Consider the following 27,687-nt stretch of genomic DNA (forward strand, 5'->3'; position numbering starts at 1 on the left):
TTGTGGGAGTGGTGGCAACTCCAAACCCCCCTTGGTCAAAATGCAACTTGCTGCTGACTGCTATTTGAGTGGAGCTGTGCAAGGGGGGGAGGGGCATTTTCAGAGACAACTAAAGACTTCCTCTGTGGTGATGAAGGTTTTTCCTGGCTTCCTCACTCGGTCTAGGCTTTCCCCAATGCTTTCTGGAACACTGCTTTGAATAGCTGATTGAATCTCCACCCTCTTTGAAGGGCTGGTATGAGATGTAACTAACACGTCTTAACCACTATTTCTGTGGCTACCGATGTGCCAGTTAGACCATCAAGAAGAGAGCTCCATCACTAGCAACACCAAAATTCAGAGGGAGCTGGATGAGGTTTGGGATTGTCTGACTTCAGAAGCAAAGTCCCCTTCCCTTTTTTCATGGGGGAATGTTTATGGCAGAAGGTCTTGGAGGAGAGCTGGGACTGGTTTTAGCTTGCACCTTAAAGGGAAGCACTGATACTTGAAAATAGGTTTTGTGTGAGAGTCTTCTGGGCAGCGTGGCTGTTCACTCCCATCTGTGGAGGGACGTGGTGTGTCTGAGATCCTTTACTCTGTCATCCTAAAATGGTTTTATCAGCTGTGCTGACTTTTTTTCAGTTGGCTCCAGCAGCTGTAATAATTTGGACAATGTGAAACTGCTGGAAAGGTCCCTCCTGTGGTGTTGTGGAGAGAGCGTGGAAGTAGTGGGAGGCAGAGTTGAAATGTGGGCACTTCTGGGAGAGCTTCCTGCTGATGAGGTGAAGGTGCCACCCCTCAGCTGCTGCTGTGGCCTGGCTCTGGGCCCTAGGGTAGGCTGGAGGCCACCTTGCTGTCTCCCTCTGTCTGCTGTGCTGCTGCCTTCTTTGGTCTTGCTGAAGTGTTAATAGTTCCTTTTAGCATAAATCTATCAAACTGATTCTGGACTGCATCTCTCCTGTTTCTAATAATAATAATTTCTAATCTCTTTCAAATCCTTTCCTCCTTTTAGCTTTGCCAGCACTCCTCAGGGAATTGCTAAGCTTGCATTCAGAGTACCTGCACTTCCATGCAGAGCCCTCTTTCTTGTAGGCTGTTTTCAGGCTGCTTTCAGTATCAACAGGCACTACAAAGGAATAGATCAAATATCCTCACTCTTCCAAGAATTAAAAGCTGTGTTCTCCTGCTTAACCAAAATTTCCATCTAAAAATATCTAATGGGCTATCAGTGCAAGGAGATATTGGTAATGGCTGCCCTGCTCCCAGTGTTCAGTGCCAGCTCTGCCTGAAGTAAGCTAATCACTGCAGTGCAGTGGCTTTACAGAAAATGAATTACAAGCAGAAATCTGACTATTGCAATTTTCAGGGTACAAATCTCAAGCAAAGAGCTTCTCTTGAGCTGGCCTGCTTGGTTCCAGTCCTGCTATGCCACAGAAGTGACTGAGCTAGTATGCTGCTGCATTAATTCAAGCTGTGGCCTGCACTTTTAGTGAAGTACAGGGGTGCCACACAGGTACAGAGAGCAGGACTGAGACGGGGCCATGATGGCCTTCAACTCTCTCTACCATGTAGCATTTTGCTCTTTCTAGAGACTACAAGAACTCATCTCTTCCAAGAAGTTGATCCTCCCCTCAGATTGTGCAGGGCTTTACTTAGCAAATGGGAGTCATAATTTGTGCTTCTGTTAATCAGTTGCTTCTCTGTGGCACCTTGTTGTATTAGGCATGATGTAATAACCCTGCTGTGGAAGTATTTACTGCTCCTTGTCCCCTTTGCTGGGATAGTGCAAATTTACTTTTGACTTGAATAGTATGGTAAAATCCTGTGGTGCTGTTTTTTCCTCCTGGGAAAAGGAGACAAAACTGGGAAGTGCTTCCATGGCTAAAGTGAGCAGATGCCCACACCAGCAATGCTAAATAAGCTGGGTGCTTTCAGGCCTTAACTTTTATCTGCTCTGTAACAAGCTGTTGCATTGTATTTGCATTTCTATGTTGCTGCCAGGCCTCTGAGGCTGAGCAAGAGCATCTCCTTTAGGAAGGCGGGCAAATGCTTCTGTCCTATAAATCAGTACTGGTGGTGGAAGAGCAAAGCTATAGTGTTCTGCTGCATGTGAGGTCTGGGGTGCATGCAAGGTGCACATGTGTGGGTGTGTTGGGTTTTTTGTTAGGCCTTTTTCCTGCTACTAGCCTGTGCTACTCCTAGCTAGACTAGCACACTGTAAGGGAGAGCCTCCAGAGAGGAACAGAAGTCGTGACTACTCTGGAGTGGAAAATGCCCAGTGTGCCTGTGAGTGTCTGAAGGCTGAGGTAAACATGCTTTAGGAAGTCTTGCTCCTCAGCAGGTGCAGGGCAGACCTGCCTCTTGGGGTGTGCAAGGGAGATACGGACTTGTTCGGTCAACTGCAGAGTCTCAGCTGCCTGGGAGCTGTTTCAGGCCAAAGGCAAAGTGGCTGCTTTAAGTGAATGAATGGATATGATTCAGGCTCTCAACAGGCCTTAATGTGCAATAACATGGCTTTGCTGGCTGGGAGTGCATAGGAATTTGTAGGCAGACCTTGCTTGTCTAACTGGAATGAATGAATATATCTGTCTTTTAACCTCTTGCTTCCAGTCTTTGAAGTTGTGTGTGTAGCTTTCTAATTCCTTCCTCCAAGTGAGGCCATGACAAAGGCTTTGCCAGATGGCAACCATTCTGCAGAGCCCACTCAGAAAGGGAGATTAACTGGAAATAGCTCATGACTTTTTCATCATCTTGGTCAGGGAAAATGTTGATCTTAGTGTTCAACTATCCCTGTACCCTTGGGAGTTGCTACAGAGCAATGGCAATTGGCCTGTGGTTTTTGTGGGGCGGGGGAAAGAACAGGAAAGGAAGAAAGCCAGAAACAGTCTAAAAGTTTGGGTGATGGAACAGTGGAGAGGAAAACCTATCTAAGTAGAAACTACTTATTCTGTCCTTCTGGGAGCTGATCACAGGGCAATGGCATGAGCAGAGAATAGTCTTGGTCAATCCTTGGAATAAAATAGGTAATTGTGTCACTTCCTGTGGACCGAATATGTTGGCAGTTGTATTGGTTTACAGTATGCTCTCTGAGGAAGTTGCTGAGATCTAAATGGCCTGCTCAGATTGCCGGTGTGACCTGAGGACATGGAACCTACCACAGTTTGGCTGCTGCTGCAAACACCTTGGTAGCACTCACTGGGCTGTCAGACCTGGAAAGGAAAGATGTGGATATCTGGACAGTCAGTGTGGAACTAATCTCAAGATATTACAGATTTTTCTTATAAAGCTCCACACCTTCTATATTGATCTGTGTCTATGCTACAGTCAGACTTGTTTTAATTTCTCTCTTAGGGACTGGGCAGTCTGACATGGGTGTCAATACTACCTGTGATCCTAGGTGTTCAGCTCAAACTGGTCTTCCTGTTTCACAACTGCCAGAAAACTTTCCCAAATCTAAAGCTTGCTTTAGCTGACAGTGGAAACTCTTTGCCTTGAGAGATGTCTAGCAAAACCACACTCCTATAACACTAGGAGGCAGATTATTCTGTAGATATAGAAGTGCCCAAGGCTAGTATGACTGATTAAATACTAATTAGTGGTGGATTCACCTGTAGTAAATAACTACAGAACAGTGGTGAAATATTTACTACAGGTGAATCCACCACTGTTCTGTGGTTAAGCTTCTGTATAGCTGAACTATCAAGTGCAATGTTTGGCATACAAAGCCAAAGAGTACTTGACTGTTCCATAGCACCTCAGCTGATGCATGGCTTGGTCTGCAGATCAGGTGTTTTGGTGCAGTTCAGGGAGACTGACAGCACAGCTTTCAAAAAGTGTGAGGTGGGAAAAGCTCTGCCAAATGGCTGAGGGGTGGCTGAAGGAATTTCTGGAGTTGGCTGTGGCAAGTCCAGGAAGAGTTTGAAGTATATTCTCTCTTAGTGAAGATGACTCTTGCATTTCAGCTGGCTGTGACCTTGTTGAGTTTTCCCTTTCCACTTCTGTGCCTGGCTTCTCCTTTGGCACCAGAGATGTGGGGCTTTTCCAGCATGACCAAAATTGCTGGAAAGGCTTGAAGGGAGAAGCTGCTTTGTCACTGTGGCCTTCCTCTCTGGTTGGTTTCTTGTTGCTCTCTGCCTGGCAACTGTAGCTACTGTGCCTGCAGGCTGGGGGGAGGCTCGTCTACCAGGCGCAGCAGGGCCTCCCTGTCCATGGTCCGTGCCACCAAGGAGCTCGTGAATACTGACAACTATCACTGGCTCTCAGCAGCAAGGAGGCACTGAGCAGAGCACATCTTGAGCTTTAAGGACTCTTTTGCCCTTTCCAGCTGAGGACATCCAGGTGCTAGGCAATGGATCTGGTGACTTCTCCCTTCTCTTTCCCAAGGCATAGCAGAGCTTGAAACTAGCAAAGGGAGGGATAGGGTGGTAGCTTGAAAAGACAGGTCTGCCAGTTTCCCCTCCATCCTTTGGTCATACTGTTGTTCCTGAAGGTGGTGTGCCTATCTGAAATGCCCCTCCCACTAAAGATTTCTGTAGTTTCTCTTCTGCTCTTGAAAGTGAAGTAAAGTAGAGCATAAATTACTTATCCCAACTTTTCAACAGCCTCCCACTTTTATTTGTGGGAAAATTATTTCTCACTTGTAATACTTTCATAACAACCCTTGGGGCACTGTGGCTGGAAGTGCTAAAAAAAGTTAGTGCTGTTCTGCCACTGACCAATTTATTCAGTGAAGAGCCCATGGCTGCTCTAGAGCCCCTTGTGTGGCCTGTCTACTCCTAATGCATCACTGCCTTGCCTGCCTGCTACCACCGCTTTGCAGTGGTGTTGGTGACCCAGGCTTTCTTCTTGGCTGGTGAGTGCCCAGCTTGGACCAGATGGTGGAAGCAGAGAACTGCTTTCCAAGCAGGGAGCAGCTCAGGGTGGGAAGAAGCTGAAGGAATGACTTGCTGGTGCCAGGAGTAGTTTGCTGGCTGATCCCAGCTGCAGGCATGGCTTGCAAAGCTAGGGCAGCCTCTGGCTGCTGGCACTAGAGAGATGGAAGTGGGTGAAGAAGGAGAGAGAGAGGGGATGGGCCCTTTCTTCAAAGGGTACTACTAGTAATGTGTTTTGGGGGAGGGGGAAGGGAAGAGAAGGGAGTTGACTTTGACTTCTAGCCATCTGATGGTCTAGCAAAAGATTGCCCTCCTGACAAACCCAGTTTCCCTGAAGTACTACTTGCTCTCCTTTTGCAGTGAGCATGGGGTGGGTCAGGCAAGTTGGTACTAGCCCTCTTGGAGCCTATCTGCATGCTCAATTTGTTGCACCCTAGGTTAGCTGTGAAGTCTAGCAGGGCTTTCCTCCAACCATGGTCTCCCAAAGACAACTTCTGGAAGTTGAAGCAGAGAGAGAGTCAACACGAATGATAGCTACTGATGTAGTGATGGGGTAAATCATGCTGGCAGCTTGCAATTGGCAGCCCTTTGGAGCAAATGACTCCAGCTCTGGAGGGGCAGGGCAGGAGCCTTGTGCCTTCTGTGCACCAAAACCCTGCTGCAACAAAATTAACAGTTAGGACCAGGGCCTGTTCTCTGCAAGTCAGGACTTGGGGCTTGGTTCCTGATGCTTGTGAAGATAAGTCTCTGTTAGGGCAATCTGGAGAGCTCTGGTATTCAGGAGGAGGGGAGGAGCTCTGCATTGGGAAGTAAACAGGAACAGGGCAGCCCCAGGCAACTGTGGAGTAGAGCCTGTAAAAGCAAAGTTAGCAAGAGCCTTGGCCGGTGAACCAGGCTTGCCCTGATGGGTGTGCAAATGTTGTCTGGGGCTGTGAAGTGTGGTCTACATTGTGTCAGCTGTCAGCACCCTCCTACAGGGTGATCTGCTTCCAGGGAAGTGTCTTCGCTTCTGCGGTTGGGAATGTGGCAGTACTGCTCTGGAGCTCTCTGTACTGTGCTCACTCCTCAAGTGATTCCCCTCATTATCTGCTCAGTTTGTTGCTTCTTGCCAGTCACTCTGGCTGAGCCACCAGCATAACACAATTGTCTTTTAGTGAGAAATCAAAGCAACTAACAAAGGTGCTCAGGGCACTCAAATCTGAGCGGTTTAGATGGCCTGTTACACAGGTCTGGCTCCTGCCAGCTGTTGAAGAGAGGTAGGGGTGCTCTTTGCATCTAAACAGTTGGCGTACAGACTCTTTTCTCTCTCCTGGCTGCAGAGAAGGCCCTGGAGCATTGATGCTGTCAGTCAAAATGCAGGATGCCCCAGTGGACAGTATGTAGGCCATCTGTAGCTTTTGAGCTGAGCTAAATGCAGGAAATATCCTGCTACAGAGCTGGGTGGACTTCAGTCAAAGCAGTTAGAATTAAACAGCTTCAAAGCAAGCAAGCTCTTTCTTTGTAAAAGGCTTTAACAGAGCAGTTCAAACCTCTTAATTCTTACCTCCTATCTGGGGAGACAGAAGCTAAAGCATGCTGCAAGTGCTGTGCTGCACCTCTGTTGTTCAAAGGTACAGTGTGGTCTTGTCTACATTAATAATCTAGTGCTGTTCCCTGTACAGGGGAGCTCTGCACCTGTGACAGTCAGGCTTGAGCTGGGACTGTTTACTAACTTCAAGTGACAAGAACAACTTGTGCTTTTCTTAAATCATTGTGTAGTACCCACACTGCTGGTGGCAGGCTGTTTCTCAGCTTCTTAGGGGACTGCCAAATTTCCTGTTAGACTGGAAGAAAGCACTGAACTCAGGAATGAGTCTCATCTTTCCTTTTTGGTCAACACCCTTGTGACAGGCAACTCTTAGGTGATATTAAAAAGAGTGTGTGCAGGATCTGTGCACTGTGGGAAAAACCTTATGCTCTGTGCATGGCCTCTTCCTGCCTCTCGTAAGAAGCTTTTTAATAGGAAAAAAGAAAATAGCTCACACTGTACAGCTTCCCTTCCTGCCCTTGGGGAAATCTTAATGAGTCATAAGAGGACATTGCTTAATACTCTGAAGGGTGCTTGGACTGTCCAGCAGTGACAGGCTAGAAACTGGGTTCAGCTCTGGGTCAGAGTTCCCCAGAATAATTGCACCCTTAAATGTGAAGGCTAACTGGTGAGACCAAAATAGGATGCCTTTACGTGAAAGCTTGCAGAGGAAGTGCTGGTGCTCTTTGGAGATCTTTCTGACTTCCCTCCCTTGAGGCAGAGATGTTGAATGCCTTTATTGCTTGTTTCCCAATTGGAACAGAAAGCAGGATTTTGATAATGTGACTGTCTCTACCAACTCCAAGTTGGATATGGCTGGAGGAAGAGAGGGGCTGGAGGATAGCTTAAAAGGTTAACAGAACTGCTTGTCCAGGCAGCGTGTTGACTGGAATGAATGCATGGTGCAGCCACAGGGCCAGGCTGGGTCCCCTCTTCCTTCTCTTTGCTTGCTTTATTTTCAAGGCTCTTCCTTTTGTGCTCACTTTCCCCATTTGTATGCCTGATCAAGGATGCCTTAGATTCTTGCAGTCTGTCTGTCTACCTTTCAACTGTGCAAAGACATGTCTTGAAAATGAGGCTGTCTTCTGCCCTCAGTGGTTTATGGCAGTTTATTCCCATTCTTGTAAGTCCCAGAGAGCTGGATGGGTTAAATAATGAGCCTTGCTGAGCAGCTAACAGGCAATTTCTGCCAATGTGGGTCTCTTCTTTCCATGTTACAGCCCCTGCAAGCAGCAAATGTGGGGGGCTCCTTTGGTTAATTAGCTGGTATGTTTACAGTGCTAGGGATGATTTTCAAATCCAGTCTGGTTCTGGAACACACAGAAACCAATATAAATTGTTTCTGCTCTTTGTCGTCTTGTTTTCACAGCTTGTGAGACTCTGCAGCTGCTCTGGAGAAATGTCCTCTGTGTAACTCCAGCTCCTATACCATGTACCAGTCTGGGTTTGTGCCACGGGAGTATTACCCGACTGTGGTTCCACCTTCTGCCTGTGCCTACCTACCACTGCGAACTGGGAGAGTGGATGACACAAACAGCTCTGTGATGTTCCCTCCCATCCACATGCACAACCTCTACAGCCGTCCCATCACGTTTGTGGTAGACAGGAACAGCTATCCTGACTATGCAGGAAATCAGGTGGAATATCATCATCTCTACAGTGCCTCCAATCCCTACTTCCATCCATACTACACCTGGCACTTTCCCCCTATGGTCCCCATCCCTCTGTACAATCCCTATGCAAACTATAATCCTTACACCACCTATCAGAGGCCAGATCAGTATCGAGACACTTGGCCGGAAGGCTTCACAATGAGGGGGGAGCTTCAATGGGGGAAGCTTGGAAAGGTGTTTGGACCAAGGAAAGAACTCCCAGAATTTGTGAAGGATGATCTCCGGAGGGTTTATGGCACCTACCCACGGACCAGTGTCTCCATAACTTACAGGAATGGGGAGTTCTTGGTCAAAGGAGACCCCAAGGTAGGAGAGCAGGAATACACAGTGGAAAAAAAAGTCGTCCAGCGGGCTCTGACCCCCAGTGCCAGCGAGGCAGATGACAGCAGTGAAGACCGGAACCGGAAGAAGAAAAAGAAATTAAGACGTTGATGTAGTCAGTCACTTCCTGGGCAGATGCTCCAGAACCCTCATGGGAGCCAGTTGGCAGCTGTTCTTGGTGCAGCTGGGAAGTAGTACAAGCAATGGATGACACCACTCCTGTTGGCTTTTAACTGCTCCCCATCCTCCACAAGCTTATGGCAGCTTTACCTGGTGTAATGTGTGGTGCACGATGCCCGTCCTGTGAAGAAATTGCATGACACTTGACTGACTCTGGGATCAGCCCTTTGGTCCTGGCTTTGAAATGAATGTTTGTTTTCCACTGCTCTGAGTGATCAGCCTGGTTGTGGTGGTGGTGGGGAGAGGGGGCGTTTCCAAACAGCAGTCTGTCCTACCTTCCTTGCGCAAGGGAAGTTCCTGGAAGATGGCTCCCTTCCTGGCAGTCCCATAAGGAGACCAAAACTGAATTTCCTCCAAGTTGGAAGCAGTGTAGGTCCCAGAGGGGAAAGCTCTTAAACACTGTAAAGAGGGTGATTGCCTGCATACCTTGTCACAGCTGTTTTATGACCATACTGTTGTGCTTAATCACTATGTGATGCTTGTACACAACACTTCCCTACACGCTGGCAGAAGATCTTGGTATTCCTGTCTGTTTATGTTTGGTAACCTGGTGCTTAGTTCTTCTGGCAATGTGTCCTTGTTCAAATCACTGTTCAGGGCCCTACTTCGGGTTTGATTTGGCTCTTTCTGGAGGTGCTGATTCTGCAGTCAAGTTACTGGAGCTGTGTGAAGCACAGTGCTTCAACAGGTTGGTCTCTTGGAAGGGTGAACTTCAGAAAGCTGTGGAAACCTGGAGGGGTGTGAGGCACTAGCTTACAGACTTCTATACCTTTTAATTGTTATTAATAAACAATAAAAAACCCAAGTGCAAATAGCCATCCTTGTTGTTTTTTAGCTACCAGACAACAGTCTCTTCTGTGCATGACACAAAGTTGCTAATACACATTGCAAAGCTGTTTCTTTGCAAATTGTGGCTTGCTCCCTTCCTCTAGTTAAGTGTCTCCTTCACTGCTGTGGTTTGTAACTGAGCGCTGTCCCTAATGGTGGGATGCCGTGGAAACTTCATCCCTGACTCACGTGTCCCTTGAGGTACTTGCTTTATTCAATGTGCAGCTTAAATTTTAGCTCTTGAGTTGCAGGAATTCAGTGTCTTGTGCTTGCCATCTGTTCTGAAGTGGGCATGAGCAGAAGGCCTTGGTTATCATAAATGGCAGGAAAGGGCTTCAAGTGGTGCAGGCTGATTTGGAGTGAGCCTCTGACCATGGCACCTGCCACTTGGAGTCTGCTAACTTTGCGCAGTTTAAACGCTCTGGGCCCTTAGATAACTGTTCTGTCGGAGCACTGGGTGTGTTTGGAGGGTGAGGGGGAACGCGTTACAGGTGTCAAAGCCCGTACATGGTCCCTGAGAGCAGCCAAGAGAATAGAGCAACTTTGTGCCCTTCTACTCAGCCCTTGTGAGGCCACAGCTGGAATACTGCATCTAGTTCTGGGCTCCCCAGTACAGGAGAGACATGGAGCTACTGGGGAGAGTCCACCATAGGGCTACGAAGATGATCCGAGGGCTGGAGCATCTGCCCTAGCAGGAACGGCTGCGAGAGCTGGGCCTCTTCAGCCTGGGGAAGAGAAGCCTGAGGGGGGATCTGATCAATGTGTACAAGTATCTGAAGGGAGGGTGTCGAGGGGACGGGGTTGAACTCTTCCAGTGGTACCAAGCAGCAGGACACAAGGCAATAGGCACAAACAGAAACACAGGATGTTCCCTCTGAATATGAGGAAGAACCTCTCTGTTGTGAGGGTGACAGAGCACTGGACCAGGTTGCCCCAAGAGGTTGTGGAGTCTCCTTCTCTGGAGATATTCAAAGCCTGCCTAGGTGCAATCCTGTCTAATGTGATCTAGGTGACCCTGCTTGAGCAGGGGATGGGGGGGTGGACTAGATGATCTCCAGAGGCCCCTTCCAACCTCATCCATTCTATGCAAAGACTATGGCTGCTTTTTTTTTGGTCTTCAGGAGAGGAGGAAGTTTTTAACTTATTAAAAACAACTTGTGTGGAAAAGGTACTGCAGTAAGGATTCACCCCAGGGCACCCCAGAGGTGCCCTTAGCAAACCCTATTGGGCTGTCAGTTTTTTTTTTTTTTTTTTTTTTTTTTTCCTTTGCCTCTTCCCCCTCCTGATGTCTGAGGCTAGATGGAGCAGAGGTCTCACAGCTGTCTTGAATCGCACAGGCCCGTGGACTTCCCAGAAGGGTCCGGCACGTGCTCTGGGAGAGGCAGAGGCTCGGTGAAGGAGGAAGCGGGGCTGGTAAGGAGGATATCAGCAGCACACAAACTTGCTGGTGGCCAGATGAAGATAAGCGGCAACCTGGCCTACCCCACTTCACTCTGTTGCCTTTCCTGCTCTATTGCAGTTTTTAACCTGGCATTTTATTTGCTCCAGAGTTTTTTAGGTTGCTCTTGAGCTTTAAGTTTCTTTTGGTGCTGTGATTTCCAGCATAATTGGGACCTCTGAAGCTGACTAATGTGCCCTGGCTAACGGAGCTGTAAGCCCTTTTTCCTGGTGGGACGCTAGCTCAGGCAGGGGATTTGGTTGCAAGGCATGACTGTGAGTCCTCTGACATTTCTGGACAAGGGTAGGATGCTAAAACAGTCTCTGTCACAGTCTCTGTGCAAGTTCAGTCTCCTTTGAGATGTTTGGACCCTACTTGCACTGCGAGTAGTTTCCCCAGCAAGTCCTGCTTGCCACTTCAGGCATAACTTTTGAGTTGCTCCTCTTGCACAGCCTTGATGGGCCCTTCTGCATCACGTTGACTTGCCTCAGTTTGGCTTTTGCCTGGCAGCTTTCTATTTATGGGATAGCAAGGACTTTCTGAATATACAGGGGGAATAGAAGGCCTCTTCTGTCCCCCTATAGCTTTCCCCAGACTGGCAGTGGGGGAGAAAAGCTTTTTAGTACAGAAGGAAACTGGACTCCTGGTCTGTATGGCAATGAAGAGAGTCTGTGAGGATGGACTTGGGGGCCCTAGGGACTCTGAATTTCTATGAAGGGCAAGTAAGTGGCTTTTTTTTTTCTAAATTTATGCAGCAATTCTTTCGCGTTTCTTCATTTAAGCAACTGCCAGAATGCCTCAGCAATGATCTGGATTTCCCGTTCCCCAAACGGCTTCTTGGAAATGGCTAAATGTTGCGCCCAGATAAAGCGGTGACAGGCCTGAAGCAGACAAACTGCTGCAGAAACCTGAAGCTGAGTTGATGTTTCTTGGCTGCGTTACAAACAGCAGCAAAGGCATTTACTGAACGGGGCTGAATAGACCTCCCTGCCTGGGAGTCCAGCCGCTAACGGCTGGCAGCTAATCAGTTCTGCCCTCAGTTGCCAGTACGGGGGAAAAAAAAGCAGCAATTCCTGTCATAATTTCTCACTCTTCCCTGGCTAAGTGGAGCATCCTGTGCTAGTAGGAGACCTGTGGCTGAGTATCCCACAACCTTTATAGATGCGACCGGGCTGTCGGAGCTGGAAACAGCCCTGGGAGGGCTGCGTGGCTACGGGTTAAGCGTGGTGGAGACCCAGCGGGGGCGAGGAAGGGGTGCTAAGAAGAGGCTGGTTCACATGAGACCAGCTAGGAAAGGAGAGAAGGAGCACGGGGTTAGTCTGCTGCTGCTGATCAGATGCTACATGCATTACCCAGACCCACACGATACTTTATCCTGAATGTCACCCTTCCGGCCAGTAAATGCCAGGTGATGGCTTTGCACTGCATTGCAATGGAAAACACTGAAACTCGAGGCAGCTGGCCAAAGTATCGCAGAGGTGTAAGAGGTGGAAAAAGAGCCAGTTGCCTCTACTAAAGCTTTCCATGCAGGAACGCTGCTGAGCTGCCCAAATACCTGCCACAGGCTCTTCCTGGCTTTCTGTGCCCACAGCCTTCCCACTGGGGACATCTCCAGGGACGGAGGGGAGGGAGTGGACACAACCCTTAACTTTACTGGGCCTGGTCTGTTTATCTTCTCCGAAGTTTTGTTTGGTTTTGCTGCCCAGACTCTGTACGGGAGATTGCTGGGCACACCCAGGCTGTTGTTCTGAGGACATATTTTTAGCACAGGTTTACAATCACATGCAATAAATCAGCGGACAGCAAGATATTTATTTATTTTCTGAAGTGCCACTCCACTTCCAGAAAGAAGAAACCTTTATAACTGGGCTTTCCCCCCCACCGCTTTCTCCAGCCATGGGTGCTTGAGAGAAAGCCTGTTAAAAACACCCTTTGAACACAAGGTTTGCTGTGGTGGCCATAACTCACCTCCATCCCCACCATCTTTTCCCTGCGCGGGAGCAAAGAGTTGTGCTTTCCGCGCAGGAAGAGCTCACAGCTGCTCGCTCGTCTTGAAGCTTATTTGCTGCCCAGCTGCAGAACTGAATCCATAGGGCATTTTTGGATGCTTTAACGCCTATGGAATTCAGTTCTCAAAGCCAAGCAGCCAGCACAAGTTGGCTTCCCATGGCCCCAGCCGGCTGTGTCTCCATCTGCAAGCAGGAAAAAATAGAAAGAGCTAATTATATTGATGACACAATGCAGCTGACACAGATTTTTGCAACTGGGAACCGCTGCAAGGAGAGGGCCTTGGCACCTCTCGCTCTGCCCCAGATGTAGCACATGCAGCAGTGTCTTTATTTGGAAACTTTGCTCAAGCTGGCTGCTATTTTTTTTTCCCACGTGTCGTCCTGTCATTTGGAGCCACCGTAAAGTTTCAGATCGGCCCTGAGCTGCAGGAAGCTGCTGGAGCTGCAAGAAAAATCCCGTTTCTTCCAGATGTGCCCGTTATTCACAGGAGCCTGAGGAATCCTTCCTGGGTATATCTGCCTCGTGCAGGTCTGCTGCGGGGAGGCAGCGCATCCCTCGGCTGAACCTGCTCTTCCTTGGACGCATCCAGAAGAGGGAAAGCCAAGCCCTGGGCGTCGAGAGGAAGCCGAGCAGCTCGGCGCTCGTGGGGTGTGCAGGGCTCCCAGCAGCGCCTCTCAGCCCCGGTCCCCTCGGACCGATGCCTGCGCTGGGGGAAATGCCTGGCGCGAGGAGGCACCAGCTAGTGGGTGAGTGGAAATAGTTTGCGCAGCAGCTGCTAACGTGGGTGGACCAGAAGCCACAGGGGAGCCTGTCTGTTTAGGATTCGAGGAGGACAGAGGTAATTCTGCAGTTTAAAACGAGCAGGCAGAAAGCCTTTCCCAAACACCCCCACCCCCGAGCCTGGTTCTTTCCAGCTGCCCGAAGCTTTTGCTGGCAGGGAGCCGATGCAGCAGACGTGAGGGATCGAGTCTCTGCCTGGAGCAAGCCGGGCTGTTCGGGTGCATCCAACACCTTAACGCATTAAGCTCCTTGCTCCCCCTGCCCCCAGCCCTCTGGTTTGGGCTGAAGACCTCATGTGAGCTTGGTCATCAGCTGACCCTGGTCCCCACCTCCCCCAAGGGGAGCCTCTTTCCAGCGTCCAAAGTCCTGGATGCCCAGTGGTACCGTGGTCTTCTGCTGAGACACGTGGGAGGTGCTAGCACTTCTGGGCAGGGAAGATAAAGCCCCTTGGTCCTTCCCTTCCCTCTCTCCATAAATCCATGCCTGGGAGACCAGAAGGACGTTGGTGCAGCGGGGCACGATGGAGGGGCCAAGAGCTCCCGAAGCTGGACCCCAGTGCTCCTGTGGCACGACGCAGTGTCCTGGCCTGGAGCGAGGGCTCCTGCGCGCTGGGTTGCTGCGAGCGGCCCCCGAGGTGCAGACGCTGTGGGCAGGCTAGGTCCTTGGCAGGACCAAGGCAGGTCGAACTTTGGTAGGTCCATTTTCAGCCAAACCTAGAGTCTAAGCTGGTAAGCAAAATGCATGGAAAGACTTGAAGACTTTTTTTTGTTTGGTTGGTTGGTTCAGCACAAAACTGAAGCTCAGCGGCTTTCCTCACCCCCAGACGGCGGGAGGCAAGTGTCCCGGCGAGCTGAGCCCCGCTGCAAAACCCGGGGCCCCCCGGCAGCAGGTCCTGGCCCCCGGCACATCTCGGGGACTGCGGTGGGTTGTTGGTCACGTCCACGAGGCAGTGCCGGCGCGGGAGAGGCGGCCCAGGGACCCGGCTGCCCACCGGGCTGGTTTGCAGACCCCCGTGGCGGAGACTTGCCATATCCACCAGCCCCCGGCAAGCTCAGAAAAGTGCAGTGAGCGCCTTTCCTCCTCCTCTTCCTCCCTCTCCTCATCTTCCTCCCTGTGCAGGCCGCTGCGCTGAGGAAGCGGCGCTAACGAGGTGGCTCGTTAGGAAGCGGGGCAGGAAGGGAGCTTTCCGGAGACGCTACGGCCTGGCCCGGCCGAGCGGGGTCCCGCCGCGGCAGTGGGCCGGGAGCGACCGCTGCCGCAGACCGGGTGCTTGGGGGCGCAGCTCGTGCCCGGCCCGCTGGCGCCCCGCGGAGCGCCCCGGCTCTTCCCGAGGTTTTGAGCCTGCGTCAGTGCCGCCCTGACCCGTGGGGAGCGGAGCAGGATGGACGGGGGCACCGAGGGTGCCGTTTTCCCACGCAGGGATTTGACCAGCACAGTGACTTGTGCTGGGGGGGGGGGGAAAGGGGGGCAGTTTTGCCTGCACAAATTCAATCCAAACTGCCAGGGAGCTGTAGCTCTTTCTGGCCTTCACCTGCTCTCCCTTTCCTGCATTATTTGGCTGAAAGAAAAAAAAAAAAAAAAAAAAAAAAGGAGGAAATCAGTGCCCTCATTCTGGCACAGGCTAATTAGCAAAGGAGCTACTGATTAGACAAGGGGCTGGGGCATTAATCCAAATTGCTTCTCCCCTCCCACCGAAAAGGAAGCCTGCAGAAGTAGTTACACATGCAACCCCCCCCCCCCCCCGCCACCACCGAAACATAAGACCTTAGCAGAACAGGTCTGATCTTGCAAAAAAAAAAAAAAAGGTACCATAAGTTTGAAGACGCTGGTGCCCCGCAGGGTGTGGTGCCGCCTCCTCCTCCTCTTCCTCCCCTTCCCACCGCCTCTGCCGGGCATGGGGCACGAGCACGTTCCCATCGCCCGCGCTCCGCGGCGGCAGCCGAGCCCGGCGCTTACTTACCAGGCGGCTCCGTGGCCTGGCCGCGGCTCTCGTCGAAGCGCCGCTGCGAGCCGCTGACAGCCGGCGCTGTTAAATATTGCAGCCGCCTTACTCACTTCTCTTCCTGGACGGCGACGCGCGCGGTTTCCACCCACTTCTTTCACCTTTGGTTTCCAGGCTTTCTGAGAAAAGAGGAAGCCGGGGGAGGGAGAGACCGGCATCCCCGGGCCAGTGGCACCGTCACTACCAGGACGCGGCTGGCCGGCGCGAGGGGGAGCAGCCCGTGCTTCCGCGGTGGGGAGCGTGGGCGCGGGGCGCCTGCTTTCCCGGGAAGCCGGGGGGCTTTCCCGGCCGAGCAGAGAGGGGAGAGCCCGAGCTTCACCCGGCTCAGCCCGGCAGGGCAAAGCGCTGCCGCTGCTTTGCTCCTTTGCAGGCTGAACTGTAGGTTTCCTACCAAACTTTTTGTCCATTTTTTTTAATAATAATAATAAAAAAGCAGGCAGCCCGCTGCTGGCTCCCGAGCCTGGCCATTTCACCCTTTGGGCCGGTGTGCGCCTTGCCTCGGGAGAAAGCAGGGCGAAACGGGCACTGAGAGGGGTGCGAGTGGGGCAAAGCGGCTGGGTTGCGGCTCCGGGCCTGACGCCAGGGGGATGGGCTGGCGGGTTTTGTTCCCAGGTGGTCCCTCGGGCAGAGCTGTGGGAGCAGCCGCTGAGGCTCACCCCGCAGCGTGGGGCACTCGGCCTGGCACCCGGCCTGGCACCCGGCCAGCCCCGCCGTGACAAGCCATCATGCTGCTTCTGCCTCTCCATTGCGCATTTTCGTGGCTTTCAAGCGGTGAGGAAGCAAAGCGGAGCAGCACTCGGCCTCTCTGCCGCCTTTCGGAGCATGGCCCCCTTCCCCCTCTCCCCCCGCGCCAGCCTGTTGATCCTGCCACAGCTTTTCCCATCCTTTGAGATCCCTGGCAACACAGAACAGAAATCGAGTGAATTTCCCCAAATCACCAGGAGCTGGCGGGTGCACAGGAGTCAGGCTGGGGACGACATGTGCCCCCACCGCATCTCGTTCTGCACCCGTGGAGACACTGAAGGCAACGCGTCCCCCCACCCCGCGGCTCCCCGCTTGCCAGGAGCCGGCAGGGCCGGGCGCCCTGCAGCATTGGAGGAGGATGGGATCGCCGGCGTCACCCCCGCAGGGTGGGAGATCAGCTCCCGCGTCCGCTTCTGGCACCCGTCGGATGGCACCGGAGCTGCGCACGCTGTCCGAGTCTCCCATGCCTCCCTCTAGCGGCTGAACCCCCGGCGAGGGGGTAGCTACAGCAATGAGAAGCAGGACACCTGGGCCTTGACCCAGCTGCCCAAGCACAGGGTCTAGAGCCCTTGGAGATGCCCTGTGCTGCTCCACCTGGCTTCCGGAAGGACTTGAGTCTGCTTGAGGTCCTCTGATCTCTCTGCCATCCCTCACGGGGTGTCTCAGGTACCCTCATGTGCCAGGCAGAGGCTCAGGCTGCCCCACTGAACCCTGTGTCTCAGCACAGCATGCTAGCAAACATTACTGCCATCTAGTACAAATGATGGCTGAGAAACAATTTATGTGTCCACAGATGCCCCTGTTATCTTCCAGCTGCATCACTCAGGCTAATGAATGTGTCCTTGAAACAAGCTGTGCAGAGTGGAGACCTTTGGGCTGTGCCCCAAGGGCTGTAGCAGAAGGGGAAAGGTGATGCTGGAGCTGATCAGCAGCTGGAGAGCATCAGGGACCAGGTCTGGCCCTCATTAGGATCTGCCAATGGGAGATGGGAAGGAGAGACTGCGGGGCGCCTGTTGTCAGCAAATAAAAGTCACAGGAGACCAAGCCAGTAACTTGCTGCAGGGTCCTTAATGTGACTCTGGGGTTAGCTGGTGCTCTCCTGGAGGTATGCTCTAGGCTCTTCAGAAAGTTGCCAGGAGTGAAAGCAGAAGGTAAGAAGAGATGCAAGTTATACAAAGGGGAAAAGATCTGCTTCTAAAAGTCAGGTGAGGTCCCAGGCAGAGGTGGGAACAGCCACCCTGTGCTCTGCATGGGTGGCAAAGGGCTGACCTTACACAGAACTGTAGCTGTGTGGTAGCAGGGTGTCTCCAGCTGCAGCCCTGCTTGATGCCAACCTGGCTCTGGTCTCCTTTGAGCTGATAAAGCTATACCTGCTGATGCAAGCAGCTGGAGCCTGAGGCATCCCAGGGGAGCTTTGAAGTGCAGCAGCAGTGAAGCTGAAGCAGGTATCTCAAGTAGACATGGGGCTTCCTTGTGTTTAAACCTGGAGCTCGTGGATCAGGTGAAGAGGAGATGTTCAGTACTTGTGGCCAAGCAGGAGGACCTGGAAAGGATGGTGATGGAGATGTTATCCTTTGTTTGTCAAACACAAATATATTGGCCCTGTCTGTTAAAGAAGGGTCTGTGGCTGGAAGGACCTGTGTCCCCAGAAATAGAGGGAAGTGCTGGAGCAGAGTCTGTGGGCAGGCTGAAAGCCGTAAAACTAGGAAAAAGGTGCTATGGGCCCTGGGGGGGAGGTTTGCCTGGCCACAGCTGAAGAGCATGGCATAGTAGCAACTCTGGAGGCTGTGAAGAGAGGGCTTAACTGCAGAAAAGAAGTCCCAGATGCTGATTTTGAGACTAGTTCGGCCTGGAGATGGCCTACAGCTGAATCTCTCATGTGGGGAGCCAGGGTCCTTCCTGCCTCTGGGAGTTTCAACTTTGATTTCCTAAGCCATCGGAGAGTAAGTGCCTGGTGGTGGCTGCTGTGTGTTCAGGAGTAATCCAACAGACTCCAGCAAAGTCCATCCTGTGAGAGTGGTTCTGGGAATGACATGCACCATCCAGGGCGAAGGGGTAAGAAAATGTGACAGCCCTGCAGGGACATGGCCACAAGTGGTGACAACACGGTCCTGCTGAGACATGGCTGAGAGTGGGCACTAGAGGGCTGCATGCTCACATTAATGCTGCCAGCGGTGTCTCAGCATGCACACCATGCCAGGAGCTGATCTGGAAATGCTGGTTAGTCTCTCCTGGGCTCAGTGACCTGAGAGGGAGCTGGTTAACTCTGAGAAATTAGCATGTAGTTACTGCACGGTTAAGATGGTGATTTTTCTTGACTTGATTACACTTCTCCCTGAGATTGAGGAGCTGCATGCATGTGACAGCTCTTACCACAGAAAATCAAGGCACTTCAAGGCGTGCAAGATGGATTTGCTTTTAACTAGATGAGCACCATCTCTGGGCCCTTCTTCCTGCTCCTTCTTGGTGTGCCCTGCTGGCAGTGGAGGATTAAAATGCTCTCTGTGGTGCCTGCTCTGGCCCTCATCAGTGTGGTAAGCATTAAAAAGGCATCTCAGCCTTCCCTGCTTCAAGCTGTTCAAAGTCTTGCTGCAAACTTAGCTGCTCCTGCCCACTGTCTCCCAGCCATGCTGTCAACGGGCACTGTGTGGGTATGCAGCAAAGCCAGGAGGGTGTTCATCAGGAGCTCATCTGTGTGACTTTACTACAGCTGTTTGCTAAAGAATGGTTCTATAAGACTTTTATAGCAAATCTAAACTCAACTTCTTTAGGTTCAAAGTGTTTTCAAAGCCTTTGAAAATATGGTGCTTGGAGGTTTTTTCTCCACAGTTGTCTCTGCTGCAGTTTCTGCTGCCAAGCAACGCTCTCACAGCTGGTTCCAGGTGTGAAGTGGGCAGGACAAGCCCTGTGTCTTGAAGTGCCTCTAACTTGGAGAGGAAAGGCAGGGAGGGCAAAAAGCTTCATGTGTGTTTGTGGGTGACAATAGCACTGCAGGGATGGGGACTGCTCGGGGCCTTAAGGTGATAAAGGCAGGATGCTTTTCCTCAGTACCCTTCCCACTGCCTCGAGCAGGGTGTGGTGTATGGGTAGATATTGCAGCTCCCCTTGTGTCCTGGCCCATGCACCACTGTCATCTGGCCAGAGCAGCAGTGGATTTAGCCTGTTCCCAGTCCCTTGGTTTGTCTTGCCCTAATAAATGAGCTCATTCGAAGGTGCATTGTAATACACTTCTGAGACCTGCCAGAGGCACCCTGCTGATGGCAAAGAGCGTCTCCAACCAGGATCCCCTCTGCCTTTGCACTCAATTTTGTGTATAGGTGTTTTATCACATGGCATTTGAATAAATCTGGTTTGTCATGAGACATGGGCTATGCCATGTGTAGGCCAAATATACAAAGCAGCTCAGACAAGAAGCAGTGGCAGCCTGGGCCAGTATACTCTGCACATGTTTGTATCCGGAGGGGGGGGGGGGGGGGAAGATGCAAAATCTGTGTCCTCAAAGATTTTAGTAGTGTAGATGAAAAGCACTTGTCAAGGATGGTCTCCATATGATCTCATCAAGCAAGAAGGCAGTGCATTGAGTCTTGTCTCATCCTACCTTGTAATACCTTGGTATGCTGGAATGAAAAGATGATCAATGGCTTCATCCCCAGAAGCCTGATGTAAATGGAGAGGAGTGGGAAAACTCCAGGAATGCCTTAGGAGGGAACTTGAGGGAAATATTGCTCAGGGAATTCTTACAACATAAAGGTAAGGGAAGAGAAAGCCAATACTTGCTGTAGAGATAAGGTAAATATCAACCCACTCATGCTGGATGTGTCTCCCAGAAAGGTTCATTAGTACTTTTGCAGTTCAACCTTAAGGATTTCACAGCATTAGCAGGTGGCTTTGTTCCTGTGATAAGAGAAGACATCATTTTCCTTGTATTGTCAGCACAAGTTTATAGGTGAGTGAAAAAAGAAACCCTAATTAGGCTTGTTTCAGTGTCATGTAGGAGAGCAAGTAGCATTAGGAATAGACAAGAGAATCATGTTTATCACCTCTTTGAAAACTGAAGTTCTCAATTCCAGTTCAGATCAAGGAATTGCAGTCTCTCATCTGCACTTCAGTAAACAGTAACTGGGAGGAGGAGGCCAATCATTTTAGAAATCACTTGTACTCTGAATCCTTAGGATTAAGTTAATATTTCCTCTTAGGTTATGAAAACACACAAATCTTGAGAGCTCCTATTCTTGTAAAGTCTCTTCTAAGCTTAATTGCTTCCTCTTAGCAGCATTTATCTTGCCCATATTCTGAGTGGAAAAATCCATTTGTGTCTCCAAGGTGTAGTTTTGAAGGGTTTTTGTCCCTTAGTTGTTAGAGCCTTAATGAAAGTGGTATGGTAGGGGAAATGTAAGAGATGTTGAACCCTGTGCAAATGAGCTGTGTTGAGTTTGCCTTTGGCAATTTTCCATTTAGGAGCTCCTTCCTTCCCCCCCCCCCCTTGAGCTTATATACAAATATGAATTGGCTGGCACTGCTTAGATGAGCAAAACCTTCCTGACTGTGGCCCCTGTAGAAAGGGCTGCCCCACATTTCTAGGGTCAGAGGAGCCTCCAGAGTTAGATGCTGCCGGGGCCAGCGTGGCCCTCTGGCTGATCCAGCTCTTGCTCTGCTGGGTGTTGTGATCAGACCCTTTGATGCGAAGTTTGGCTTTGCTTGCTCAGCTTATGGCATCAAGCAAAGAATGGCATCAAATAGTGTCTGTGGCTTATGAAAGTGCTGCTCAAAACCACTGTCTGCTGTGCCATTTGGGTTGCTAATGCTGTGGAAGCTAAAGGCAGAGTGTGGTTTGGTGTGAGATGGGAACATATGCTCAAGAATGGCTTTCCTGCTTTGTAGTTGTGAGGTGGCTTCATAAAAGTACTTGATTTCTGTTTTTGTCTCAACAGCAGAGGAACCAGAATAGTGGGGAGAAGAAATTGCTAGTGAAATCTTCCTTTGTAGGAGTTTCTTACTGGTATTTGTAATAAAAAGTTACCTTTGCCTTTTATTTTCTGGCAAGAGAAACCTGTTTTTTAATGTGTCTGGAACACCAGAACATGTGACAAATGCTGAAGGGACCCTTGTCTAATCTGTTAACTGTTGAACTACAGAGAACTATAAGCATGAAGTTTGTATAGCAGCAAAAGGGATAAACAAGTGTGGGGGATGCCTGGGATAAGTTCTGCCTGGGATGGTTGCTCATATGGAACTGCAGGGAGAAGAATTGGAAACTTCTGAAACGAGAACAGCAGAAGGGCTGGGCTTTGGATGTGGCACTAGCTGGCACATGTTTTGAACACACTGCAAGCTGCTGTATAGATGAAGTGGTCAGAAGTGGAAAGGCCCCTCATGGGCCCAAGCACCTACTGCTCTGTGGGCACAGCAGCCCTGTGCAAGGACAGATGCTAGGGAAATCCCCTTTATTTCTCTATTTTAGAGCTCATAGAGCTAACAAACAAGCAGACATCAGACTGAGCTCCCATTTTTTTGCTTGCTTTGTGTTCCTTGTAATATTAGCTGCTTATGTTAAACTAAGGCACAATTTTTTTCCAAAAAGACAAGCCTGAAGATATCGGGAAATAGGAAAGCCAGAGCTTCTGCTAATGATTTGCTCTGCTGGTTAACCACCAGTGCTATTTTTCCTCTGACTGTCTTCTCATTTCAATCTGTCTAGTTTCTGGTCCTAATCATTAGTTCCCATCATAGATAATAGCACAAAATTAAGATACTTCTTAGTAGCTGGTTTCTTTTCAGACTGTGCTCTATGGTAATTAAGTCTCCTCTTCAGTTTCTCTTTCTTGCAAGAGGCTGGGCTTTAGTGCTTGTTGCTGCTGGGGAGAAAGCAAGTCTCTGCTCTTCCCCAGGCAGCTGGTTTACACCCTCTCATGCACACACACTTACAGTGCTCTATGAGAAACATAAAACAATAGTGAAAGAATCAAGCTTTGAGTGTTTGGGAGTGAGCAAACACATTCCTTGGCGGACAAGGAAGTGGTTTAGGTTCCTCTCCTTTGAAGGTTCACGGTGAGGGCAGAAAAGTGGGAAGAAAAGCACACTGCAAGTGTACAGCCTGTTCCTCTCAAAGGGGCTGGGTGCTGGGGGGAGAGAGCATGCACAGCCTGCTGGAGGCAAGTCATTTCTGTCAGCCTCAACAGAGCTTAAGGGAAGATGAATTAACTTCTGGAAACTTGATTAGTGTGAACCACACATGAGGCAGAGCTGTTAGCTAGAACATGCAGAGGAAGACTTTTGTTTCTGGGCATTGCAAGAAACCGAGCACAGTCAGACTTAGCCCCTTACCTGGCTGAGATGTGAGGGGCTGGCTGCTGCCTGCACACCCTGTGCAAACTATTATGGAGAGAAAGTCGTCTGCTTCTGTAGAGCGTGACTGTGTCCTCTTCTGGATCTGGCTGTGCTAGCCAAAAAGGCTGCCAGTCCAGGCACTTGTCATCACCCTCTGCCTGCCAGCTGAGCTGCCCATGATCTGCTCCTGCCTCCAATGCACATAACACAGTAAAAACACTCTGATGGCAAAAAAAATCTGTTTATTAAACTATGTAAACTCTGTTTGATGGAAATGTGTAAGGAACAATTGCACAATGCTAGCATAGGTGATCTAAAGCAGTGGTAACCTTTAGCAGAAAGATGAGAGTGGAGAGGCAGGAGCTCATCACTCCCTGCTCTTATACAGCTGTGGCTGGTAGAAGATGTGGATGGGGTTTTTAACTGGCTGTATGGATCTGAGTCTTACCTTTGAGTTAAATTTGTTTCCACAAGAAGGAAATCAAGCGAATGCCTTTGACCTAGCTGAGTGAAGTGTAAGAATATCTGTTATGGCTATTGTATCTTTTATCTGTGGTCAACCTAATGAACATGCAAGTGTTTCATGTCCTTATGACTCAACTCTTCCATCTCACCTATTTTTAACATGGGGAGTTCTGGGTATGCTTATGTAGTATCACACCCTATTAATGAACTTTTTAAGCCTATACCTGAAAATAAAGCTTTTTAGGGTAAAAGTGAGAGGCTTTAGTTTTAAAAAAGGCATCTGACTTTAAGCTTTTTCTGCAAAAAATATAATTCCTTTTAAGTGTATAAAACTGTTCATAACTTGAAGTTGTCACACAATGTAACATTAAAAACATAGCTGAGCTCTAAACCACTTCATTATCAGATGATGTCCAGATAATCAAACTAGCCTGTTAAAAATACTAACCTTGCACCTAGAATTAGTTTCCAAAGGTTAAAATGTCAATGCTTATTTTTGGAGGGTCACGTGCATATCCCAAGGTTCACTTTGAAATTGCACCAGTTTGTCTTACCTCAGGTTTTGACCTGTGGATCAGGGCAGACTGCTGCCTATGCAGACTGCAGGATCAACAGTTCATCAGCTTGTAGATAAGCGTCTGAGAAATGCACCAACGGGTGTCCCAAGGTGGCTCTTCAGTGCAACTGTGAAATCAAAGAACCACATTTGGTTGGAAGTATGAGGTCAAAGGTGTGTGGGAGGGTTATCTGTTTTAGTAGTGCTCAGAGCCATAAAAATGCAAAATACAGTATGGGGTGAAGGCTCTGGTTATCTCTTTAGTCAAGCAAAGGCTACCGAAAATGGGAGTTGAATAGGAAAGAAGCCAATGAGGGAAAACTCAAGAATTATTTACCTGCCTGAGACACTATCCTTAGAGGTACTTGTGAAGAAGTGATTTCTTGCATGACTGATAGTTCTTCCAGGTATAAGTTAGAGGATGGTGACTGGCGTGCAGCCAGCTGGTGCAGTAGCTGTAGTGAAGACCTGCTGCAAGCATGTTCAACCAACTTCAGTACTGGTCTGCTTTGAACCCTGGCATGTGCCCACTAGTATAGTGTGACTGTATAAGTATACTTTTACTCAGAGGCTGAGTAAAAGCAGTACTGCAGTTTCCAGGATCAGCCCCTTTTCCTGGCCTGTTAGGCTAGTTATCAGCTTGTTATGAGAACTGTCTGTGTGAACCAGAGCTTGGGGCCAGGTGTCCCTTATAAGGATGCACTGTTTGTGGGGGACACCAGCAAAGGCTTTGAAAACATGGTCACAGATGGAAAGGGCTGAGAGCCATTAATAACTTATTGGTGGTTGATTACTGATTATTGACAAAGTGCAGCTTGGAGAGCTGGGGAAAGGCTGCTTTTGCTTTAAGCAAGGAAGAAGCTCCAGCACATGCTGCCTTCTGCCTAATGTGAGGGTGAAGCACTAGAAACAGGCAATGGAACAAGAGACGTGATAAGGGATTGGGGATGATAACTACAGTGATAAAGGAAATGAGGCTTTATTAATTTGGCTACTGAGGTACACTTTTTAGTGCTTTCTGTATCAGAGCATTGTTTTGCTAACAGTTTAGTTTTGTATTAAGCCTGCCAATAGCTAACATCTGCAAAAGCAGGTTGATTTCTTCCCATGCAGCTTTGCATTTAGCTGCCAGCTTGCTAAGTGACTTTCTCTAAGAGTATATTTACACATAATGAAGTGACTCCAGCTAGTGTAAGTGTCCCTGAAAGCATTTTAAAACTACCAGCCTCAGGAAGCCATAACAATGTAGCCCTGCAGAACAGAATTTGGTGAAGTGTATTTGCCTATTTTAGCATGTATTTACACATTTAGTTATCTGCCTGCCTTGACCTGCAGCCTGCAAAATTGGAACATGGATTTTTTTTTTTTTTTTGGCCTAAATTGCACTAATTCCTGGCTATCTGAATCTACATTGTACCCAGTTGAGCTCGGGCTAGGTATTACAGACTTCTTGCCAGAAAAGGATGCATTGCCAAGAGTTTTGCGGAAGTCATTGTTTTAATCAGCAGCCTATATAGTGGTATAAAGAGTATATATATTAGGTTTGCAGAATGTTTAAGCTGTGATTTGGGAGGGATAAAAATAAACAGATCTGGAGTTAGAAAAAATGAAAAACTAGAGAAAGTGTGGGGAATTGCAATAAGGAGCAGTGCAAAAGATTATGGTCAACTGCAGTGACTATTGGATGGAGACAAGTTATTCAGGCAACTGTTCTGCAAGAAATGGTCTGTAGGTTATAGTGAGTCACAGCTGTATGTGAAGAGTTAAAGGTATGAGCAGCAGTTTATCCTGCAGGCATGGAAACAGATGGTTCTGATAAGGCCACAGCAGGAGTATTTGCATGCAGGTTTGGGCTCTGTGCTTCAGAAAAGCTGTGAATCTGTTGGAGGGAATTCAGCAGAGAGCAATTAGTGGTGCACCAAAGCACTGCATGATCTTTCTTAGATGGAAATGGCTCTAGCCAGCCTTGTGTACTGCCAATCTTTCTTCATTTCTAGCAGTGATTTGGCCATAAATCTAAGACAAGGTTATGATTCATCTCAGCTTTCTATGATGTGGGCCAGCAGTTTGAGGAAGCTTGCTAGAGTGCTAAAGGTGTGGGGAAAACATATAAGGCATTAGACAAACGAGATACATGCTGAGCATCCAAGTACTCAGTGTGAAACTATGGAAGGTGACAAAGAAAAATGACTTCACTCATTCTGTTGCAGATCTCACTTTCACTCCCTTGTATTCATGGGCATGAAAACACATGTCCAAGCTGTCTGGCCAGGATTAGTTCTGTATGAAACAAATGATTAAAAGAAATTGGCTGTCAAGTTCTTGCTACATCTTTTGTGTTCCTCTTGGTATTCTTCAGTCTCCTTTGAACTGATTTTTGCAGACATTTCCTAACTTTCTTACTACTAAAGGGCATTAGTGAAATGTTTTCACTAAGAATCTTCTTCCATAAAGGTTGTATATCTGCTGCCTCATTTTCAATATCCTTATGGCCACAGTCTGCACATACAGTATGATATGGCCTTATTACCATGCTCCCATTAACAGAGCATAAGTCTTCTGCCTGCACTGTGACATATCAGTGCACAGGCCTCATGTTGCAGATGTATTTGTCAGCGTTTACAGTTTGATTTCTGTTGAGTGTCGTCTTGGTTATCAACGCAGGCTGTGCTTGCAGCCCTTGCTCTATTTCTGCTGATGCTTTCACAGACATTTCTGTTCTTTAGTTCATACCAAGGTTACTATTTCTGCTACAGGCCTTTGCCTTCCTATCTGAACACCCAGCTGTCTGGAACAGGTGGACAGACATGACTTACTGTGATCACAGAGTTTTCTTAGGTGTGAGGTGACTCCTGCAACTTTTGTAAGAGGAAGCTATCCCTTCATAGACCTTTCCACAAAACTTATTGCAGCCCTGGGATCAGCCATGTAACAGACTCCAGATTAGCACTGAAGCAAACTGTAATTGCTAATTACGTGTTAGCTTCACTAGTTTGTTGGATGTCCTTGACTAATCAATCTGTTACAGAAAACAGACTTAATTATTCTAAGCTAGCTAGTATTTTAGGCATATTTCTGATATCAGCAACACAGATTAAACAACTTCCCTGATAGCAGCATAGATCCCAGTTTATTGGTCCAGCTGTTAAGTTGCTGGCCTAATTCTAATGGTCTGTTATTCGAAGAACACTTAACTCTTCTGCTTTGTCACTTCTGTATGAGCAGAAACTTCCTGAGTTTGGTTCTCCTCTTTCACCAAATCTTCATGTAATCTATTTAGGAGAACTGTGTCCCTGGATCCTGGTTGAGGTGGCTAGTCCTGCAGAGTTTGCTATCTTCCACAGGAAAAGTCCCTCTAAAAAGGTTTGCCAGTGTTTATTCTTTGATATAGCAGCTTTCTATGTGTTAACTAGGATCTGGACTTTACAGATGAAAAAGTGTCAAGACAATGACAGGGATTTTACTGATTATTGCGTGGTTTGTTAAACATGTGAAAGTGTTCACACACTTTAACTAGACATTAAATGATCTGCCTGCGTGTCCTGACTCTACTGGTGATGGCAACTGATTCATATTCTCCTGTTCCAGACAGCATTGTTTAATATAGGATTTTTCCTTTTTTCCTTCCTTCCCTTCCCCCCAGGCTGTGAGTAGCCTTTCAATTCATTAGGAGATCTCTGATTGTAGGGGAAAGATGACAGTCTTAGCTCATGCAGGGATTCCCTCAATCTGTGAAAAGGGGATTTTTTTATTAATTTATTTATTTTTTTAGAGTTTGGTGATAGCCCAGCGTAAGTGGAAGAAGGGGAGTGAGGACTGGCAATGTTTGATTAGCTAATCTAGTTTACTGACTAGAATGCCTGCTGCATGTCATGCTGTAAGCACCACGCTCAAGATGTGAGTGAAAAAGCTGAAAACTTTGATAAGCTGCTGAAGGAAAGCTCTT

The 27,687-nt window shown here is 48.9% G+C and overlaps 1 protein-coding gene and 2 long non-coding RNA genes across 3 annotated transcripts; 2 read left to right on the forward strand and 1 right to left on the reverse strand.

The window, feature by feature from the left end:
* The first annotated feature begins 7,847 nt into the window (after positions 1–7,847).
* C7H10orf95 (chromosome 7 C10orf95 homolog) lies at positions 7,848–8,680 on the forward strand. The gene has a single exon (XM_062580400.1). It carries the CDS (start codon positions 7,848–7,850, stop codon positions 8,520–8,522), a length of 675 nt encoding a protein of 224 aa, XP_062436384.1. The 3' UTR covers positions 8,523–8,680.
* A 4,584-nt stretch (positions 8,681–13,264) lies between these two features.
* On the forward strand, positions 13,265–16,094 carry LOC134143043 (uncharacterized). Its single transcript, XR_009959015.1, has 2 exons — positions 13,265–13,613; positions 15,764–16,094. It is a non-coding gene; the product is annotated as an uncharacterized LOC134143043 (long non-coding RNA).
* A 1,347-nt stretch (positions 16,095–17,441) lies between these two features.
* On the reverse strand, positions 17,442–22,767 carry LOC134143029 (uncharacterized). Its single transcript, XR_009959004.1, has 2 exons — positions 22,718–22,767; positions 17,442–17,936 (listed from the first exon to the last, which is right to left on the reverse strand). It is a non-coding gene; the product is annotated as an uncharacterized LOC134143029 (long non-coding RNA).
* Positions 22,768–27,687: the final 4,920 nt, after the last annotated feature.

Source organism: Rhea pennata, chromosome 7 (assembly GCF_028389875.1).
Source record: "Rhea pennata isolate bPtePen1 chromosome 7, bPtePen1.pri, whole genome shotgun sequence".
Lineage (NCBI taxonomy): Eukaryota > Metazoa > Chordata > Aves > Rheiformes > Rheidae > Rhea > Rhea pennata.

Excerpts from the sequence above, each read along its gene's own strand:
- C7H10orf95 (XM_062580400.1), top strand. The coding sequence starts at position 7,848 with ATGTACCAGTCTGGGTTTGTGCCACGGGAGTATTACCCGACTGTGGTT.